General features: G+C 37.3%; 1 protein-coding gene across 3 annotated transcripts; it reads left to right on the forward strand.

The window, feature by feature from the left end:
• Positions 1-8,618: 8,618 nt before the first annotated feature.
• LOC105036111 (ARF guanine-nucleotide exchange factor GNOM) lies at positions 8,619-16,132 on the forward strand. Of its 3 annotated transcripts, XR_003799433.2 has the most exons (4): positions 8,619-9,832; positions 9,929-13,628; positions 15,401-15,476; positions 15,573-16,131. XR_003799433.2 is itself a non-coding variant. In XM_010911852.4 (2 exons), the coding sequence occupies exons 1-2, from the start codon at positions 9,068-9,070 to the stop codon at positions 13,526-13,528; spliced, it is 4,365 nt and encodes a 1,454-aa protein (XP_010910154.1). In that variant the 5' UTR covers positions 8,619-9,067; the 3' UTR covers positions 13,529-13,729. The 3 variants fall into 3 exon arrangements, 1 of the variants encoding a protein (XP_010910154.1); XR_830435.4 differs by having other exon boundaries at positions 15,401-16,132; XM_010911852.4 differs by lacking the exons at positions 15,401-15,476; positions 15,573-16,131 and having other exon boundaries at positions 9,929-13,729.
• The last annotated feature ends 5,464 nt before the right edge of the window (positions 16,133-21,596 follow it).

The following is a 21,596-nucleotide window of genomic DNA, read 5'->3' on the forward strand; positions in this document are numbered from 1 at the left end:
CTTGAAGTGGTCAATCCCATCTCAATCACACTCTGACTTTGCAGGTACTTGACTGTGCCCAGAAGCCTTCCATCTCTGAATTAAAAATTTAGTTAGTCCAGTACCAAAGCACAGTGAGTTGCTTGCAAGTCACTAAGGCAATCTCAGGTCTAAGGGATACTTATACCTATATCCCATCAAAGACATTCTCGATAGTAGAATGCTCTGGAGTTGGTCACCTTCAATGATGATGTATCCTTACATCTCACCTGTATGTCATACCAGTGTCTCCACACTCCTTGGTTAAGAGGACAACCAACCCATATGGCCTACAGCGATCTATGCTCGATAGAAGCTGTCATCCTTATTAACAGTCTATCATTTGGTCATGAACAATTTTAAAGACTAATCGATAAATTCTCTCTTTATCGAATTTAAATAGTCCTAAAGACTTCATCATAACAACGGAGTTCATTAAAAGATGAAAACTTATGATGAAAATACCAAAAATATATTTTATTTATTAACAAATCAATTACAATACTTGGTTGCTCAACCGTCAACAACTTGATGATTGGCTTTTGGGACACATTTTCTAACAACTCTCACTTGTCCTAAAGTCACTCGACACAGTATCTAATACCCATCTTCGACTTGTAGTTGTCGAACTCTTTTATCGCCAGGACTTTAGTGAAGGGATCGGCCAGGTTCTTTTTTTCGTCGATCTTCTGAAGGTCGACGTCACCTCGATCCACAATCTCCCAGACCAGGTGGAAGCGGTGCAAGATGTGCTTCGTCCGCTGGTGTGCTTTGGGTTCCTTCGCCTGAGCTATGGCACCAGTGCTGTCGCAGTAGAGCAGGACCGGACCATCGAGGGAGGGTGCTACTCCGAGCTCGTTGATGAATTTTCGTTGTTATGATGAAATCTTTAAGACTATTTAGGTTCGATAAAGAGAAGATTTATTGATTAGTCTTTAAAACTGTTTACGACCAAATGATAGGTTGTTAATAAGGATGACCGCTTCTATCGAGCATAAATCACTGTAGGCCATATGGGTTGGTTGTCTTCTTAACCAAGGAGCGTGAGAACACTAGTATGGCATACAGATGAGATGTAAAGATACATCATCATTGAACGTGACCAACTCCAAAGCATTCTGCTATTGAGAATGTCTCTGATGGGATATAGGTATAAGTGTCCTTTAGACCTGAGATCGCCTCAGTGACTTGCAAGCAACTCACTGTGCTTTGGTACTGGACTAACTGAATTTTTAATTCAGTGATGGAAGACTTCTGAGCACAGTCAAGTACTTGCAAAGTCACAGTGTGATCAAGATGGGATTGACCACTCCAAGAGTTGGAGAAGAATGAGTCACTGTATTTCAATTTAGCAAAACCCTGACCAGGATCATCCATCAGATGGATTTGATATTTTGAAATACAATGTGGACAACCTGATCAGAGTTGATAGTTGAACTCTAAGGTATCCTATGAGTATTTTGATCAAGGAAATAAATTATATGAAAACTATATCCGCATGGGTTCTAAGGATGTTGTTCTACACATTCAACCTATCCGATTATCGGGTACCATTACTAGATGATCACTTCGATTGGTATAAAAATTTATTTCTGTGCTACCGACTTAGGTTCGGACCTATGAGGTCACACACATTAGAGTTTACGATCTGATCGGATGGTTGATCAATGATTAAGAATCATTCTAGGGTTAAACGATCAATACGATTGATATTTAACCTAGTGCAAGTATTGCAGGAGGATCGATTAGCAATTTGATTGCTAATTGACTTAATTTGATTAAGCCAATGGATTGAAATTAAGTCTAATTAAATATAATTTAATTAGATTTGATTTGGACTTGATTGGATCAAGTCCAATTGGTTTATTGGATAAGCCAAATGCAAGAAAAAACTAGTCCTAGTTCAATTAGGACTTGTTTCAACCTAATTTTTAATTCGATTAAAAAATTAAATCAGATTTAAATCTAATTTAATTTGATTAAATTAGATTTTTAATTGGGTTAAGATCTATTTTAATTGGATTGATTTGATTTTGGTTTGATTTGATTTGAGAAACCAAATTTGAACAAGTCATAGATTGAATCCTGGTAAAACTAGGATTCCATCTTGCGCCACCTTAGCCCCCCATGCCCACTCTCTCTTATTTTATGTGACAAAACCTTCTCTCCCAGGCCTTCATGCACACCCAAAGCTTTTCACTCTTTCTCTCTTATATGGAATGTGGTTGTGGACCAAGTCAAAGTAGGAATTAGTTTGTATTTCAAATTCTATGAGATAGAATTTTAGGAAACCAAAACTCTTTCCTTATAGCACTGATTTTATCTAGATTTTTTTTGAGATTTTTGTAACTTTTATGGCACATATTGTGTGCCCTTTAGTGGTAGTCCATAGTAGAAAAAGAAGGAGGGGGCACCCAAGAGTTGGGCACCACTTGTCTTGCCCTGTTTGGATTTTCCTTGACTAGGTATTTGACCTAGATAAGGATTCTTCATATCTTTTTATTTAAAATGAATTTTTTTTTGAAATTTTTGTAGATTATAGAGCATTGAGAGACCTTTGGGGTGTGTAAAAATTAAAGAGAAATAGTATTTAGGCATAGAGATATAATAGACACAAAATTAGGTGTCTAGGTGAGAGCAAAGAGAAGAAGAAGAGGGTCTTCTTCTAGGGTTGCTAAGTTCACTTCTTCCCTTCCTCCATCTATGAGTTTTCTGAGAGTGTCTCACATCTAAAACTCCTTCTCCTACTTCTCATCTTTAGAAGAGTCCAAATCAAGAAGGAGGCATCTGATCGACCATCGAAGAAGGATCAGTGCAGTACTAGCATACTGTGCTGATTTTCTGGACTAGAACTTCTGTCGTGATTCGTGGGCTCGTGTAGATGACTCCTAGAGGTCGGATGTGTGTGCAGCTTGCAACATCATCCTCAAGTTCAGATTAGCAAAGTTAGAACATCTAACTTGCAAGGTAATAGATCTGATCTATTATATTTTACATACATTAGATGTAGTATAGAAACATGTTGATATGATCAACATATAGTTCTTGCTCTTTATATTTTAATTTCTGATTTAATACCATGTAATAATCATGTAATAAGATCTTAGATCTAGAGATTCTCTAATTTTATAAGATAAATTTTGATTTATTTTAGTCTTTCACTGCCTGATCTTGAAAAAGTTTTAAGATCTAACCCTGAAATTCTAGATCTGGTTCCTTCACTCTCTGATCTCTAGATCACTTATAGTCTTATGAATATTTTAATAAATTATAATATTCTAATTAAGTTAACCCTTCATTTTCATATGGTCATATTTAAACAATGCTGTCCTTTTGGACAGCATAACAAAGCAATACTATTCAAATATGCCATAAGCATCAATATACATTTAGTCAATATCATATCAATTTCTATAGTGAGCCTTGTGGATAGTACAATAAGTTTACTAAGATCTTGACATACTCTATTGATTAAGCTTAAAGAAAGGCTCTTGTAGTGTCTACATCACTAATCAATCTAAGTTCAAAATTCAATAAGATCAAATTGGCCAGATCAGTAGGTGGGAGGCTCCCCATAGCTTTTCTTAGACACCAACAAGTTGGCCAAACTAATATATGGATCTAATTAGAAAATCACATTTAACACTTACCTAAATATCAATTGATCAAATGAATTCGACATTTGATTTGAAAGTAAATCTCAACATTACAACTTAATATAATTTTATAGAGGGTCTTTGAATTGGTCTCAACACATCCTAAGTACAATTACATAAAATATACTATATAATTATGCAATTTGGCATACATTTATAAGTCATAATAACAATCATATTATCATGCCAAAAATCATATAAAAGTGCATAAAATGACTTAACATATGTCAAGCTTAGCCAAATAGAAAGCAAACCCTAATCAAATTAGGCTTACATAACAACCTTAAACATAAAATCGATTTAAGCATCAAGCAACCATGAAACTATAAATTTTATATTATCTTAAATTTATAATTTTAATAACTAAAATTTAAATTCATGGTTTAATAAAATTAAAAATAATTTTTGATTTTTAAGATCGATGCTAGAAATCAATGTAATATTTTTGACAATATATGAACAAGAATAATTCTATACTACAATTTTGTACTTATTTGATCGAATCTAACAAAGATGGCTCTGATACTACTGTTGAATTTCGGTCACATAGTGAAAATCAAATTTTTAAATATTTAAAACAAACATATCAATAGCTTTAATAATTAAAACTATTGAACCGAAATCCAAATTCTAGAATCACCTTATCGATGTCAATCAAAACAAAAACAAGCATGCAAAGAGATATAAGTTTATACTTTCTCAAAAGAGTACTATGGTATGATGGTGATCTCCATAAGACTCTAAAGTAGAAGCTCTCCAATGGTGATCCACATGAAAGTTGGTCAAGGTCCTTCCTAACCGATGTGCTACCATAGTATTTTCTTCACAAGAACACTGTCGACTTTGAACTCGAAGTATGATCACATCAAAGCCCAAGCACCTTCGATTTTACCATCAAAATTATGCCAAGAAGATACTCTTCAGAAGTCTTACAATTTAAGATTTGATTTTGGGCTCCAACACATGGAAAAATCAAATCCTAAGGCAAACTAGTAACACTTGCCAATTCTCTCACCACCCTTCTTACAATTTTTCCCTCTCAATTTTTCTTTCTGTTTTTCTCAAATTTCTTTTTTTAATTTCTTTTTCTATTTTACAAGCCAATTAGCTTTGATTTTCATCCAAAGTCTAGCACCTGGTCTATATGGGATGCCCCATATAAATAGGTGAAGAAGGGACATGAGAAAGGACCAAGGGGCACCAACTTGTGGTGCTCCATATTCTCACATAGCAAAATAAATCATCGTAATTTATTTTGACATAGGAGAGCCTTCACACAAAAGGACTCCTCCTCTTCTATGCCCATAAATTTTTTATAAAAAATTAGCATGAAATAAATAGAGTTCTGAATGAGAAACGATGAGATAAGATAAGATAAGAGTCTTCTTTAAGAAGGACTCTTCATATCTCAATGCTAATTAAGAGGGGGTAGTATTAATAGTTTGGCATAAGACCTGGTGGGTATAGAGAAATCCTTTCACACTTGAAACACTTCTAAGTTGGATAAAAACCAAATAAAAATAGATCCAATCCCATTAGGTCAAAAATAACTGGTCTAGTTTAGCTCAAACACTTTGAACTGAACCTATTTAGGAACTTGGATTAATACAATATGCTAGCATATCAAATTAACCCTTAAAATTTATATTAAATCTTAATTAAATCAGATCAAGATTAAATCTCAAAGTGTGTGACTCATTGAATTCCAAATCTAGCTAGCAGTGGATACAGACTCTTGATGTAATCTTAATCCGATTAGATTAAGTTAGCTCAAGAGTCCCAATCAACTAGGACTCTTTCTAATTAATTCTCAAATTAAATTTTTTTAATTCAATGAGTCTACAAGTTAAGATTGATATCTAGCAATATGTCATGACTACCCGAAAAATTTAAAACTTTGATAAAAAATTATCAAAATATCCTTTAGTGGCAAGTTACCGTGTAATTCAATCCTTCAGTCAAACAACATCCTAGATGAGCTATGGGCATAGAAATATATCAAACTCAATTGCTTATCTATATGTATCTCGATCAGAAGATAATGATTCAGTCGATAATATATTAGAAACTCTTTTTTAATTATCATCCTGCTTTGGCTAAAGATTTTTAGAATCATCAACTTATGAGATCACATAGGATGTTTGCTCTCCTTATTAGAAGTGACTGATCCATTATTGATCACTCACAATCTCCATACATACTTCACCACATCTAGAACACCCCATGCAAGGATTAGAAAATCAAGTTAGGAAGTGAACCAAAATATGGATTCATGTACACAAGGTATCATAGCTATCTCAGGTCAAAGGATCACTTACATAACTCCTACTAGAGAATAATGAGCTGACATGTAAATAAGACTCCATCAGATATTCTCTTGCAGGTCTATTCAGTGAACTCATTCTCTAATAAGTACCCACATCCTTGTATTAGCGTCACCACACAAGTGATTGTGAGATCAATCACCTTTATCTCTGAGCATACATAAGATATGTCAGTCTTACAGATATTATTGATCTCTGACTCAATGAATCAATGATTGAAAATATTTTAAGTCATGGCTATCAAGAATTTAAGTCTCACTAGTATGATCTCATCATGACCCTAAAATCATTGTCCAGACCTATGGAGTTCATTATAATCTTAAAAAATAATAATAAGATGCAGCATATAATGAATCAAAAATATCTATTTATTAAATATTAATATCAATTACATGAGTTTTAAAGATAAATTATAGAAAATACTTTATCTTATCCCATATGCGATTGGCTTGTAAGGCATTATTCTTTCAGTCACTAGGATGGCTACCCACTTATCAGTAACTTGCTCAAAGTTGCAATGATGTCAAATAGTTCTTTGACCTGTGGTACCTCAACTATTCACAGAGGGGTTGCTATAGTTTGACTGTACAATCACTTAGTTATCTAGCTATTTAGAATCTTGTAGTATATGTTAGCTACAGTAGGTCCATTGTAAGAATAAGGTGTACACCAAGATGAGATTTGTCAATCCTGATGAAACTGAGTCTTAAAATTTATGGCCATGGTAGGTAAATGATGAAAAAATTTTTTCATAAGATTTCACATAGATTTGAGTCGATTGAATCTGACATATGACGGATGAATAGATTTGACGAATTATCGTTGACTTGCATCTTGTCAGGACTCACAACAGAAAGATCGAACTATATGATAACTGTACCTAAAGATTCAATATTTCGTTCTATTAGATTGTTACTATATACTGTTAGATATTATCGATAGATCGTGAGACTTATCGAGTATCATCTTGATGATCGATGATCCTTGATGGACAGAGATAGAAATATTTCAACTCATCGAAAAGAGTTTCGATGATATTATGATAGGGATCACAGTATATCTCACTATCAAACAGAATAAAATCAATGGAATCACACACAAAAAAAATTTTTGTTCGATCAGATGGTTGATTAACGATTATGGATCACTATTTGGTCTAATTATCAATATGATTGATGATTGATCTAGTGCAAGAGTTATAATAAATCAATTCGCTAAGAGTTAGTGAGTTGTAGGAAGATTAATTTGTAATTAGATTGCAATAGAACTCAATTTGATTGAGCAATAGGGTTAAAAGTAAATCTAATTGAATTAGATTCAATTTGATTTGATTAGATGTGATAACCTAATTTTCAATAAATCAATCCCTAGTTTGATGAGATATAATCTAACTAATTGGATTAGGGGCTAATTGAATTCCTAATTAAGTTATGATCTAATTAGTTAATTGGTTATAACTAATTTCTCAGTTAGTTAGGATTGGTCCAAGAATTGATTAGAGATTAAACTAAGATTCATGAGAGATCTAATTGGACTAGGACTCTCTTCCTTGTGCCACCCCATACCCATGCCACATACCTTCATGTGCGCCCTCTTATTTTGTGTGAGTTTTCTCCACGCTAAAAGGTAGACATTGCCCTCTTCTCAACGCCCCAAGTTTGGATAAAGCAAGATAAGGAAAGGTTTGAAATTTGATTTTGATTTGATTCCTTATCAGGATAAGATCTGATCTCATTCAAATCCCTTGACGCCTAACCATAAAAAGGGATTCTTTTTGTGCGACAAAAAAGAGGATTTTCACCGTGACATATTTGAGAGGGGCATGAGGAAAGACTAGGGGGGTGGTGGACTCCTTCTAGGCGTAAAAAAAATAAGAAGAGAGGCATCTCCTCTTGTGGGCGGGTGTATGTGAAATTCCTAGGGTTTTAATCTAGGATTTTGAGAAGAGAGGAAAAAAAAAGAGAAAAGGATTTTCTCAAGAGATTTTTCTTCCTCCACATCTTTTTCCTCTTATATTCCTTCTCATCTCTAGTGAGTCTGAGAGATCCAGAGAAGGATTCAAATCATCAGCCATCAAAGAAGTGACTTCTACAAGGAAACTAGCACCTCGGTAAAGTCAGGAATCTCTGATCGAATTGAGAATTTTATGTGGATACCCGTAGAAGCCGAACATATGTACGAATCATCGAGGATCTTATTGGATTACCATGATCATCAACCGCGGAGATCATCTGCCCGCGCAAAGGTATGAAAATCAGATCTCCAGATTTTATGTTTTTATTTAAATCTGATTTAATTTCAGCATCTTAAATCTTGTATGTGATCGATCTTGTTAACTATAAATTAGATCCACTTAATGCATATTTTATAAATTAAAAGGATTTTAATTTAGATCAGATTTTATTCCATCATGTTAATAATTTTTAAAAGTTAAAAATTTATATATTTTAATTTTTGCATGTCTATTTTTGGATATGTGATATTTTTTGTGGGTTATATTATAAATAATATAGAAAATATAGAGTTGATATCATACCGTAGTATTTTCCATTTTATATAAAATGCAGGTTTTTTTTAGCCTATAACTAAAAACGAAGACCATCCCAATCCGATATGTAGCGTTGGCTTAGATCCGACCTGCTCCTCGACCAGGAATCCGAACCAGAGCGAGCCGAAAACCATAGAGCAAACAAATCTAATACTTTGGAAGAAGCGGCGGCGGCGAGGGAGGTCGCGAAAACGGAGCTTGCTAGCTGGCTACCGGATCTCGACCTCCTCCTCCGGTACTCCTCTCCCTTCTCTCTCTGTGTCGCTCTCTTCTCGCAAGATTTAACCTCTTTTCCTAGGTTCAGATCTACCATTCTGTCCATTCTTAGGGATCTGATCTTTCCCATCCCAACATCCCCTCTTCCCTCTCTTTGTCCCACTAGGACAATCCTTCGATCGGAACCCATAAAAAAACCCCAAGAAACCCTAATGCCCTCCTAGGTCCCCCAATTGACCTCTGGGTATCCAGATTCTGGCTCTGCCCAACCAGCCCGAAGCCTTTCCAGATTCCGATTTCCTGAAATGGGCCGTCCTCGACTCCAGAATTCCGCCATCAATCCCATTGAGGAGGAACCGGCAGCGGAGTCCCCCGACGCCGCCGCCTCCACGCCGGCCTGCAGCGGCGGCCACCACGCCACCATAGCCTGCATGATCAACTCGGAGGTGAGCGCCGTCCTCGCGGTGATGCGCCGCAACGTCCGATGGGGTGGCCGTTACGCCTCCGCTGCCGATGACCACCATCTGGAGCACTCCCTCGTCCAGTCCCTAAAGTCCCTCCGCCGGCAGGTCTTCTCCTGGGGGGACGCCCGCCGCCCCTGGTGCTCCATCGACCCCTCGGCCTACCTGCGCCCGTTCCTCGACGTGATCCGCTCCGACGAGACCGGCGCCCCCATCACCGGCGTCGCGCTCTCCTCCGTCTACAAGATCCTGACCCTTGACGTGCTCGATCCAGGGGCCCCCGGTGCCGAGGCTGCTGTGCACGCGGTCGTCGATGCCGTCACGAGCTGCCGGTTCGAGGTGACCGACCCTGCCTCGGAGGAGGCTGTGCTGATGAAGATCCTGCAGGTGTTGCTCGCATGCATGAGGAGCCGGGGGTCGGCGCTGCTCAGCAACCAGCATGTCTGCACGATCGTGAACACGTGCTTCCGTGTCGTCCACCAAGCAGGTACTAAGGGAGAACTTCTGCAGAGGTTCTCCCGCCACACGATGCACGAGCTCATCCGGTGCATCTTCTCACACTTGCCTGATGTTGGAGATGGCACAGAGCCGCTTTCCATCAAATCAGAGGTACTGGTTCTGTATTTGTTAAAAAATCCCTCTATTGTCTGATTCTTCTGTTTAACACGTATATGATAATATCAAGTTGTGGGCTTTATTGTGTAGATCGGTGGGGTCGACAAGGATCAGGCCTTCGGGATCAAGCAGTTGGAGAATGGAAATGGAAGCAGCGGGACTGCGACGGGCTCAGGAGATGATAATGCTTTAGGGCTGGAGGTGCCCAATGGTGTGAGAATCATGGTGGAGCCTTATGGGCTTCCTTGCATGGTAGAGATTTTTCACTTCTTGTGTTCTCTTCTGAACATTGTTGAACAAATTGGATTAAGTCCTAGGTCGAACACTATTGCTTTTGATGAGGATGTGCCACTTTTTGCACTTGGGTTGATCAATTCAGCCATTGAGTTGGGAGGGCCTTCAATACATAAGCACCCAAAACTGCTAGCTTTGATACAGGATGAGCTGTTCCAGAATCTGATGCAGTTCGGCCTGTCCATGAGCCCGCTGATTCTTTCGATGGTTTGTAGCATTGTTCTGAATCTTTACCATCACCTGCGGACAGAGCTGAAATTGCAGTTTGAGGCATTCTTCTCATGTGTGATCTTGAGGCTTGCACAGAGTCGGTATGGGGCTAGCTACCATCAGCAGGAGGTTGCCATGGAGGCTCTTGTGGACTTCTGTAGGCAGAAGACTTTTATGCCAGAAATGTATGCTAACTTTGACTGTGACATAACTTGCAGCAATGTGTTTGAAGATCTTGCCAACCTTCTTTCAAAGAGTGCATTTCCAGTGAACTGCCCATTGTCTTCAATGCATGTTCTTGCCTTGGATGGTCTGATTGCAGTGATTCAGGGAATGGCCGAGAGAATAGGCAATGCACCTCCACGTTCAGAAGAATCAGTGGAGCTCAAGGAATATACTCCATTTTGGACAGTCAAGTGTGAGAACTGTTCTGATCCTGGCCATTTGGTTAAGTTTGTTAGGCGCAGGAAGTACATCAAGAGGAGGCTAATGATTGGTGCGGATCACTTCAACAGGGACCCAAAGAAAGGGTTGGAGTTTTTGCAAGGAACCCATCTCTTGCCTGAGAAGCTTGATCCTCAGAGTGTGGCATGCTTTTTCAGATACACAGCTGGCTTGGACAAGAACCTTGTTGGGGATTTCTTGGGCAACCATGATGAGTTTTGTGTTCAGGTGCTTCATGAATTTGCTGGGACCTTTGATTTCCAGGACATGAATTTAGATACTGCTTTGAGGCTCTTTCTGGAGACGTTCCGGCTGCCAGGTGAGTCACAGAAGATACAGAGGGTTCTTGAGGCTTTCTCAGAGAGATATTTTGAACAGTCACCACAGATTCTTGTTAACAAGGATGCTGCCCTCCTGCTATCATACTCGCTTATAATGCTAAACACGGATCAGCACAATGTGCAGGTGAAGAAGAAGATGACTGAAGAGGATTTCATTCGGAACAACCGCCACATTAATGATGGGCATGACCTCCCAAGGGAATTCTTATCAGAGCTCTACCATTCAATTTGCAGGAATGAGATAAGAACCATCCCTGATCAAGGTGTTGGTGTTCTTGAGATGTCTCCCAGCCGTTGGATTGACCTGATGAGGAAGTCGAAGAAAACATCTCCATACATTGTCTGTGATTCTCGGCCATACCTTGATCATGATATGTTTGCCATCATGTCGGGCCCCACCATTGCTGCTATATCAGTGGTGTTTGATTATGCAGAACATGAGGAAGTTTTTCTGACGTGTGTAGATGGCTTCTTGGCCGTTGCAAAGATATGTGCATTCCATCATCTTGAAGATGTATTGGATGATCTAGTTGTGTCTCTCTGCAAATTTACAACCCTTTTGAGCACATCTTTGGTTGAGGAACCAGTTACAGCCTTTGGTGATGACACAAAGGCTAGGTTGGCGGCAGAGACAGTTTTCAACATAGCTAATAGGTATGGAGACCATATACGCACTGGCTGGAGAAATATACTGGATTGCATCTTAAGATTGCACAAGCTAGGCCTTCTTCCTGCTCGTGTTGCAAGTGATGCATCTGATGATTCGGAATTGCCTTTGGATCCGATTCATGGAAAGCCTGCTCCCAGCTCTCTTTCCACCTCTCATGTTCCAGCTATGGGTACCCCTCGTAGATCCTCTGGGTTAATGGGAAGGTTTAGCCAGCTCTTATCTCTTGACACAGAAGAACCGAGATCACAGCCAACCGAACAGCAACTTGCTGCTCACCAAAGAACTCTTCAAACAATACAGAAGTGCCACATTGACAGTATATTCACAGAGAGCAAGTTTTTACAGGCTGATTCACTGTTGCATCTTGCCAGGGCACTTATTTGGGCAGCAGGTCGGCCTCCGAAGGGCACCAGCTCACCCGATGATGAAGACACAGCAGTTTTTTGCTTGGAGCTGCTAATTGCCATTACACTGAACAACCGTGACAGAATTGTGCTTCTCTGGCAGGGTGTTTATGAGCACATTGCCAATATAGTTCAGTCCACTGTGATGCCATGTGCACTAGTGGAGAAGGCAGTTTTTGGACTACTACGCATTTGCCAAAGGTTACTACCCTACAAAGAGAACCTGGCTGATGAGCTCCTAAGGTCACTGCAGTTGGTTCTGAAGCTTGATGCCCGTGTAGCAGATGCTTATTGTGAGAACATCACACAAGAAGTTACACGCCTGGTGAAGGCAAATGCTACCCATATAAAATCTCAGATGGGTTGGCGTACCATCACATCCTTGCTTTCCATCACAGCTCGCCATCCAGAGGCTTCCGAAGTAGGGTTTGAGGCATTGGTGTTTATCATGTCTGATGGGGCTCTACTTTCACCAGCCAACTATATTCTCTGTGTAGAAGCCTCAAGGCAGTTTGCGGAATCTCGGGTTGGACTAACTGATAGATCTGTCCGTGCATTGGATCTGATTGCGGAGTCCCTGAATTCTTTAGTTCTCTGGTCCCGTGAGACTAGGGAAGCAGGTGAGGATGCTGAGCGAATGTCAGAAGGAATCAGGGAGATGTGGCTCAGGTTGGTGCAAGCACTGAGAAAAGTGTGCCTTGATCAGAGAGAGGAAGTGAGGAATCATGCACTGTTGTCATTGCAGAGATGCCTGATAGGAGCAGAAGGAATTTCTCTCTCATCCTCATCTTGGACACAGGCTTTCGATCCTGTTATATTCACAATGATGGACGACTTGCTGGAAATTTCTCAAAATCATTCACAAAAAGATTACCGGAACATGGAGGGAACCCTTTTACATGCCATGAAGTTACTCTCCAAGGTATTTTTGCATCTATTACAGGAACTCTATGGACTGAGCACCTTCTGCAAGCTATGGCTGGGAGTTCTTAGTTGGATGGAGAAGTGCATGAAGGTTAAGGTGAGAGGCAAGAGGAGTGAGAAGTTGCAAGAATTGATTCCAGAGCTCCTCAAAAACACATTGCTTGTGATGAAAGCACGTGGGATCCTTGCAAAGAAGAGCACGATAGGTGGGGATAGTTTGTGGGAGTTAACATGGCTTCATGTAAACAACATTGCTCCATCTTTGCAGTCAGAAATGTTCGCAGGACAGGAATTAGTGCAGGAAGTGCATGCTACGCAAAGGGAATCTGGTACTGCTTTACAACCTGATGGCAGTAGTTCTGGGTCACTGGTTGAGGCATCAGCAGGTCAGTCTGGAGGCTGAGCTTTTGTTTGATGAGTTTGATTTGTACAAAACTTGTGAAAATCTTCCATGATGCAAAATTTAGAGGTCATCTGCCTCAAACTAAAGAGGAAATGGATAGGTGAGTACCCTATATATATATATATATTGTGTGGTTTCTTGTAATTGTTTGACCACCAGCTACTCTATCTGGTTTATTATGGGTATCATCACTTTTCCTTCCATGAGAGCATGTTAGATCTTAGTGTGACTGCTGCAAGGCTTAGTTTTTCTTTACTTGTTTCTTTGTGAGTATTTGCAATTAGGGTGAGCAAATAATCGAAACCTGAAGAAATCCACCCAATCCAACCCCATAAACATCGGTTTCGGTCGGTTGAAAGACATAAATTGGGTGGAATTGGGTTGGGATTTGTAAAAAATTGATTATTTACGGTCGGATTCAGTTTCTACATTTTTAATTCGTATAAAACCAAATCCAACCAATATAGTATTTCACAAACTCACTTTCATTTTGGGATGGCATCGCTTAGACTTCAATACTTTATTCTAAAAAATATCCCATTATCCATTTGGATTTATGAGAATATTAATGTTGAATTGTTGATGGAAGCACATCAATTTGAGACAATTCTAAAGTAAAAGCTTTAAATTGTAGTTGCTTTCGGATAAGTAAATCTTTTCTTTTTCTATTTTGTTTTGTACAGGTTCAAAAATAAATCCAAAATTTGTAACTTATAAGATTTAGAATATTTTGCATTAAATTGATAAAAAAAAAAGTAAATAAGCTTAAGTGGGCCAACATTAGACTTAAAATCAATATTGGCTCAACATTAAAGCCCAAACCGGCATAACCCATCCGAACCCGCTACAAACTGTTCACTTTGGTTTCAAATAGTTGATACATGATAAACGGTCGGCAACGGGTTGAATTTTTTTCGATCTGATTAGGTTCGGTCTGGTGAAATTTTTCTCTTAACCCGACCGAACCCGACCCGTGCTTAGCCCTAGCAATTATTCATTGAAACAGTGGATGTCCTAAAATTTCATTTTTGGAGGATCTAGATGAAATTAGATTGGATAAATTTCTGGTTTGCCAAACCAAGCTGGATGCCCAGACAGTGTTTGGAAGATGGCAGCCATGACTGCTTACACCACCTGCTTAGGCACTGGTTATCTGAGCATGGAGGATGAGACCAGTTGACTAATTAGGGTTCGATGTTGCCAAGTTTGTACTTCCCATTAACTTTTCTCATCTGATTGCAACAATGATGTTTGCTTTGTTATTTTAAGTTTCTTATATTTATTATTATTTTTATTACTTCTTGAGCTGCCATGATCACTGGATGCCCACCTATTCAGCTACCTAGCACCTTGGCTCCAGACAGGTTTCTGGTGCCTATTGTCTTTTGAAACATGGCAACTAATTTGACCTGAGTTACCACGTTGCTTCTGAAGAGTAGGTTTAGATGGTAATACTAGTGCACTAGTGTAAGAGGTCAAGTTCAAGCCATGTTTTATTGTGAATGACTCATTTCAGATCACAATTGGTAAGGTTATAACTTCACCTTTCCATGTCGTATTTTTTGCTGTGTTTGCATTAACGGTAGATCTCTTGGGTATTGATATGTTAAGACTGACTCTGCCTATGCTGCCAGTTTCTATTGCCACATTATGTGGAGGGAGTCTGTCAGTTGGCAGTTGGCAGTTTGATTTTGTAGACCCTATCAAGATTTATATACATAGTATTGGATAGATATATGTGGTGGAACTAAATTCATAGTGTAGTGATCATTATCATTTATTTTCACAATTACGGAACATGCAAGATATCATTGTGAATATATGTGGTGGAACTGAATTCATAGTGTACTGATCATTATCATTTATTTTCAGCATTACAGAATATGCAAGATATCATTGTGAAAAGAATGAAAGAAAGAAACGAAACAGTATGGATGACACTGATAAGGTACAGTTGGTAAATGTAGTTCGACATACACTATTATATCCTTGTGACATGCAATGTAATATTTTTTGGTGGGCAAATTTTTTTCCAAAAGTACAGTTAAGACTGGTGCACTTCGGAGCTGTTGAGAGGTTGGAGGTCCTTATGAGAGGTGGTACACTGTGTGGTTGAGGCATTGTCTCTGATAAAATGAGATGAGTATTGACTCGTATCTATCAGTACAGAGTAGAAGATATTGTTTTTTTTTCCCCCCAGTAGAACATGTTCTAAGGAAGTCTGTTGTCCACCTCCACAATCCCCGCTCCCAACCGCCAAAACACACACATACTCTACCTTAGTGCATCAATGCATTGGTTGCTCATTTTTATCTTTTTTAAAGCTTTTACCATGTGGATTGCTGTTATATTGTAGCTACAAGGACAGGTGAGAAAATTTTCTTCAGGTACACCTCAAAAGTCATGTTTGGATGGCTCTATGATGTCGGAGTCTGCATTTTGGTCTTGGACCAGCAGTTGGACGTGATTAGTAATTGCCTAACTGCTTGGCATACTTAAATTGATTTAACAAGGCTTCTAGTAATAGCTGAAGAATATGTGAAGATACTTTTCTAATGTAAGTTCCTCACATTTCTGAATTTGGCATAGTAAAATAATATTGTAGCCGTGCTTCTACAGACTTAGATTTCTCTTTTTTTGCTTCAAAATGAATATGCATAAAGAAAAATCATGGAGATGAGCAGAACAAATTCCCATTCTTTTGGTTCAAAATTCACTTCCCAAACTTGTTTCTCCATGAAAACATGAAAACTCCATCTAATAGTATGCAAAACACACAATTTGCAATTGCTGCACTGTGTAAATTATAATGTTTTGTTGAAGCTGAAAAGGTTGTTATTGTTGAAGCTGCTAAAAGTTGAAAAGATTGTTATAATATATCACCAAAAGAAAAAAATATATTGTTGAAGCTGCTAGAAGTTGAAAAGGTTGTTATACCATGTATGTTTACCTCATGGAAATGTTACCAGTGTATAGAGTTGTGTGTGGCTGATATATAATTGTGTTGGTATGAATATGTTTGAAATCTCAGAATACAATACTTGGGTTAAGTCAGCTGTGGCTGATATTGCGGCAAAATTCTGTTACCCTTAAGCTTGCCCCTTTCTGTGCAAGGCCTGGTCCCAGCATAATTCCCAAATCCGTCATTTAGTGAAGCTGCAGCATTTGGTTGTCAACATAAAAGGAGCCGTCACACATCCAGAACTTGAGATCAATTTCTGGATTTGTTCCAGGGCAGCAGCATGGTCCGGTCACTGGATCACACGTGAATTACTTGATGCTTTTCCTTTCAACATTTCTAGCTTCTCTTACCAAATTATAATGGAACTTGCTTCATAAATTGTTTGGACTGTGAGATCGACACACTACAACTGTCACTCGGTCAGCAACTGAGAGAATGACTACTATGCCAGCCCATTGATGTGTATTAAATATGTGGCTAGGTCTAAATAGTGACTTTAAGACGAGCAAGATGATTTGAAGTTGGATGGGTTAGCATGGGCTGGATCCCATCCGTTGCTGAAAGAAAAGATCAATAGTGGTGTCATGGTTCGGGAAGGATGAGGGCTTGGAAGTTTAAAGTAACAACTAAACAAGTGAATGCGGCGATGTGGGAGAGCAGGCAGACAGCTGTATTAAGAAAAGACGTGCCAACGTTCCCAAGCAATCATTTTCACAGCCTTCAGAATTTACAGACACAACCTTGGGACTGTTGTGTGGCCCAGAAGTTGCGTTGCATAAAGCACGATCACCATTTGCACCTTCAACAGCTTGGGCAAAATCCTGATAGGCAGGCAATTTTGTTCGTTTGGCTGCAGAGAAGAAAAAGATGAGCATAATAGGAAAAATTATAATTATTTGGAGGTAGACTGTTTTGTATACAAGATTCTGTGGTAGTTTTAGATCAGAAAATTATTTGCACAATTTTTACTGAGAAAAATATCTTCTGACAGATAAGTAAGACTCTATAAGATGTTCTCAAGTCAGATCAATTCAGTGAATTCATTCCCTAATGAATGTCTATATTTCTGTATTAGTGTCTCACACAAGTAATGGTGAGATCCATCACTCTCTCCATTGAGCATACATAGGACGTGCCAGTCTTTCCAAAAATATTGATCTCTGACTCAATGATCCATTGACTGAAAATATTTTAGATTAGGATTTTAAATCTCACAGGCATGATCTCATTATAGCCCTAAAATTATTATCATAATCTATGGGGTTCATTATAATTTTAATAAATATAAGATGTAGCATATGATGAAACATAAATATCTTTTATTAATCTATAGTGTTAATTTCATGATTGATTTTGATGATTGCCAAACTTTAAGTAATTATGAATCTAACTATGTATTTCAAGAATGGTTGTAGGTCTTTCTAGATATTTGAATTGAAAAGACAATCCATAGAAAAGATGTCCTTAAGATTCATTAAGTTAAGGATTTTAAAAAAGGATTTTTAAATTTCAAACTTAGTGGAGCTGACCCAAAGCAAAAGGAGTTGATCCCTTCATTGGTGTTAAAATAAGTAATTTTAAGTTTCAGAAAGATCGGAGTCAATCTCAGAAAGATCGGAATCGACTTTGACATGTTGGGACAGCATTGGCACGCAGTCGAGCCGACTCGAAGAAGATCCGAGCCAACTTTCTCAGAGAAATAGAAAAATAATTTTTCAGATCCTATGATCGAGCTGATTCGAGATTAGTTTGAGCCGACTCGAAGGCAATTAGAATCGATCCCCATGGAAAAAGAGTTGACCCCAAGCTTGGAACAGGCTCTAACGGCTAGTTTTCTGTACTTCTCTAATGGATTGATTTTTGCTCCAATGGCTAGTTCAATCTCTCCAACAGTCTAATCTTTATCTTCAGTCATTGAGAGCATATTTAAAGGTGGAGAATCAGAGAAAAAAGAAGAAAAATGGATTATCAAAGAAAAATTATTAAAAAATATGAGCTTTATTATAAATTCAAAAAAGGAAGAGAAAAGAGAGGAGTGTGGGCTTCAAATTTAGACAGCATTCATGAGAGATCTTCAATAACTTTTCTTCATTCTTTCAGCCTTCAGGGAAGAATGTTCAAACTTCAAAAGAGCCAAGCATTCCGCCTTTTCTTCGCACCTCAAAAGAGTTCTTTTTGTTTTCTTATTTTATGCCAAAATTTTCGTATATTGTTTTGTAATTTTTTTACAAATTTTTTTGGAAGAAAAAAATTTAAGGATTAGGCTGATCCAAGCTCATAATTGGATATTATAAAGATTTTAATTGGTTGACCTGGATTAAAAATAATTGGATTGCTAGTGAGCCTGAAAAACTAACGGTGTAGGGTTATGATTGGTGATCCCAAAAAAATCAACTGGGTTTGTTTGTGAGCCTGATAAAACAAACACATTATAGTCAGATGATTATAGTAAAATTTTCAAAAAAAATTTGGAAAGTGGATGTAGGAACGGCTTGCTTTGAACCACTATAAAATTTGATGTATTTGTATTGTGCTCTTTCTAGTTTATCTTTCTTGCACTCATTACTTCATTTATATACCTTGCATGCTTTTAATCCTTGCTTCAATTTATTTTTACTCTAACTTATCATTGTTTATATTTTAAATCCACTACTAATCATCTTGTTTATATCTCAACCTCATATCTTAGTTTAGATTAAAGCACATATTTGTCTTAAGATTTAATTTAGTTGAATTTTTTAAAAAACCCAATTCATTTCTCTTCTTGGGTTGCTACTTCTAGGTAACAAGTAGTATCAGAGCAGGTGCCTAATATTAGTTGCTGATCTAGCGGTCAAGAGCCAAATATCTTGCAACCCAAAATGGATTCTTTATTTAATGAAGGCTATGCTATAGATAGACCCTCACTATTTAATAAATTGGATTATGTTTATTGGAAGATTAGGATGAAAATATTCATACAATTGCATGATTACAATTTGTGAAAAGTTATAGACGATGGCCCACATACACACATTACATTGATTGATAGATTTGATAAAGAAATGATTCAATTAAATGCTAAGGCTATGAACATACTTTATTGCTCTTTAGATATTAATGAATTTAGTATAATTTCTTCATATGTTTCAGCTAAGCAAATTTGGGAGAAATTAGAAACAACTTTCGAGGAAGCAAATTAAAGAGAAACATTAAGCTTTTAAGAAGAAAAGAAAGCTCACCCCAACCTATGCCTGATGGCTCATGAGGATGGAAAGAAAAAGAAGAAAAAGCAAAGAAGAAAGAAAGCATCAATTTAGGAGGAGCAAGAGAAAGAAAGACAAAATAAGAAAGAGGAGGAGTGTATTTCAAATCCTTGCCTCATGACTAACAACAATGAGATAACATTTGAAAACTCTTCCGAATTTACTTTTGATGAACTATTTGAGGTCTTTAATGAATTAATGGATGAATTCAAAAAATTAAGGCTGAACAATAAGGAGCTTAAAAAGTCAAATCTTAGCTTAATGGAAGAAAAGAATACTTTAGCTAATGAAAAGGAAGAATGGTTGAAATCTGAAAAATCATTGGTTAAAAAAATTTTTGAGCTGAAAGAAAAATATGAAAATATGATATTCTTTCTAAAAGAAAATAAAAATCTTCTAAAAGAAAAGAAAAGGCTTATGGGAGAAAATAAAAAGTTAAGAAAGAAGATTGAGATTTTGAAATCAACAGCAGAAAAGTTTACTTTTAATTTTCAGAATCTATAATCAATGGTAAATAATAGTAAGGCTATTTTTAATAAGACAAAAATTGATTTTAATCCTCTAAGGAAATAGCAACATTCTAAAAATTTGATTGCAAAAGCTTCATCTAAAAATCATTGTATTAAATGCTTTAAATGCAATCAATTTGGTCACAAAATTTTGGAATGTAACTTTAAAAGAAGTGGCCATACATTGGTTAAACAAATTTAGGTTCCAAAAGAAACCTTGATCAGTAACCCTTATGGACCCAAAAAAGCTTGGGTACCAAAAATCATGAAATAATTTTGTAGGCACACCAAGGATCCAATGGAATGAAGAAAGAAAATTTTTATGAATGGATGCCTTAGAAATAAAATTGGATGGACGATGATGTTGGTAAAATCTAAACTTTTCTCATCATACCATTAATGTTTGTTTGATTGATTTTAATAATCTTTCTATGTGGTTTCATATTATAATTGCTTGATTGAAATATTTTTCATGCTTCAATAGAATTAATATAATAGATTGATTTTGATGATGTGCTTAAAATGATCACATTCTATGGTTTAATGGTTTATCTAATGCTTGAGTGTTGATCACTATGGCTTTTATCTTATGCATTACCTAATGCCCTGTAAGTCAAAATATTTTGAATTCAGCAAAATGTATTAGTCTCCCACATTATGCTTACTTGTAAAACTTAACTTAAAATTTGAATGGCTATGCATGGATCACTTTGATTGCAAAATGATAAATTAAGCTAAATTTTGATATTTTTCATAAAACTTTGAATTACTAAAATTCGCTTAAAATTTGTATGATCTAAGTAATTGGAAGATAAGACATCCATAAAAGATTATGTGATTAATATATTTCTTTGCATCATAAGCTAGCCCCTAAGGATTTGCACAATCCCCTAGATGAACCAAAATTCAGAGAGCCTTTATCTAGTTTCTATTTTGAGTTCTCCTAATTTAATTTTTATTCTCTAAATTTGATCAACCTTAATTCCCTCAAATTTGATTTGAATAACTTTCTCAATCCCTTATTTAATCTTCAAATTGATCTTTTATTGAATTTAAAACTCCTTTGAACTGATTCTGTATCAAGGAGTCAACTCAAAATTCAGTGGAGTCAACTCGAGGACTGAAAAGTAGTTTGAAATAGTTCTATGAAGAGCCGACTCTCAATTTTTCTGGAGTCGATCCCTTTTCAGGAGCCGATTCTTGATTTAGCAAGAGTCGACCCCAGTGTCTGGGATGAATTTCTTGATTGAATTGCTTCAAGGCTCTATTTTATAGTTCTTTCAAGCTTTAATCTTTCTCAAACCCCTCTCCCACCAAAATCTGACCTCCCTCTCCTACTAGCTAGTTTGGAC

This window comes from Elaeis guineensis, chromosome 6 (assembly GCF_000442705.2).
Source record: "Elaeis guineensis isolate ETL-2024a chromosome 6, EG11, whole genome shotgun sequence".
NCBI lineage: Eukaryota > Viridiplantae > Streptophyta > Magnoliopsida > Arecales > Arecaceae > Elaeis > Elaeis guineensis.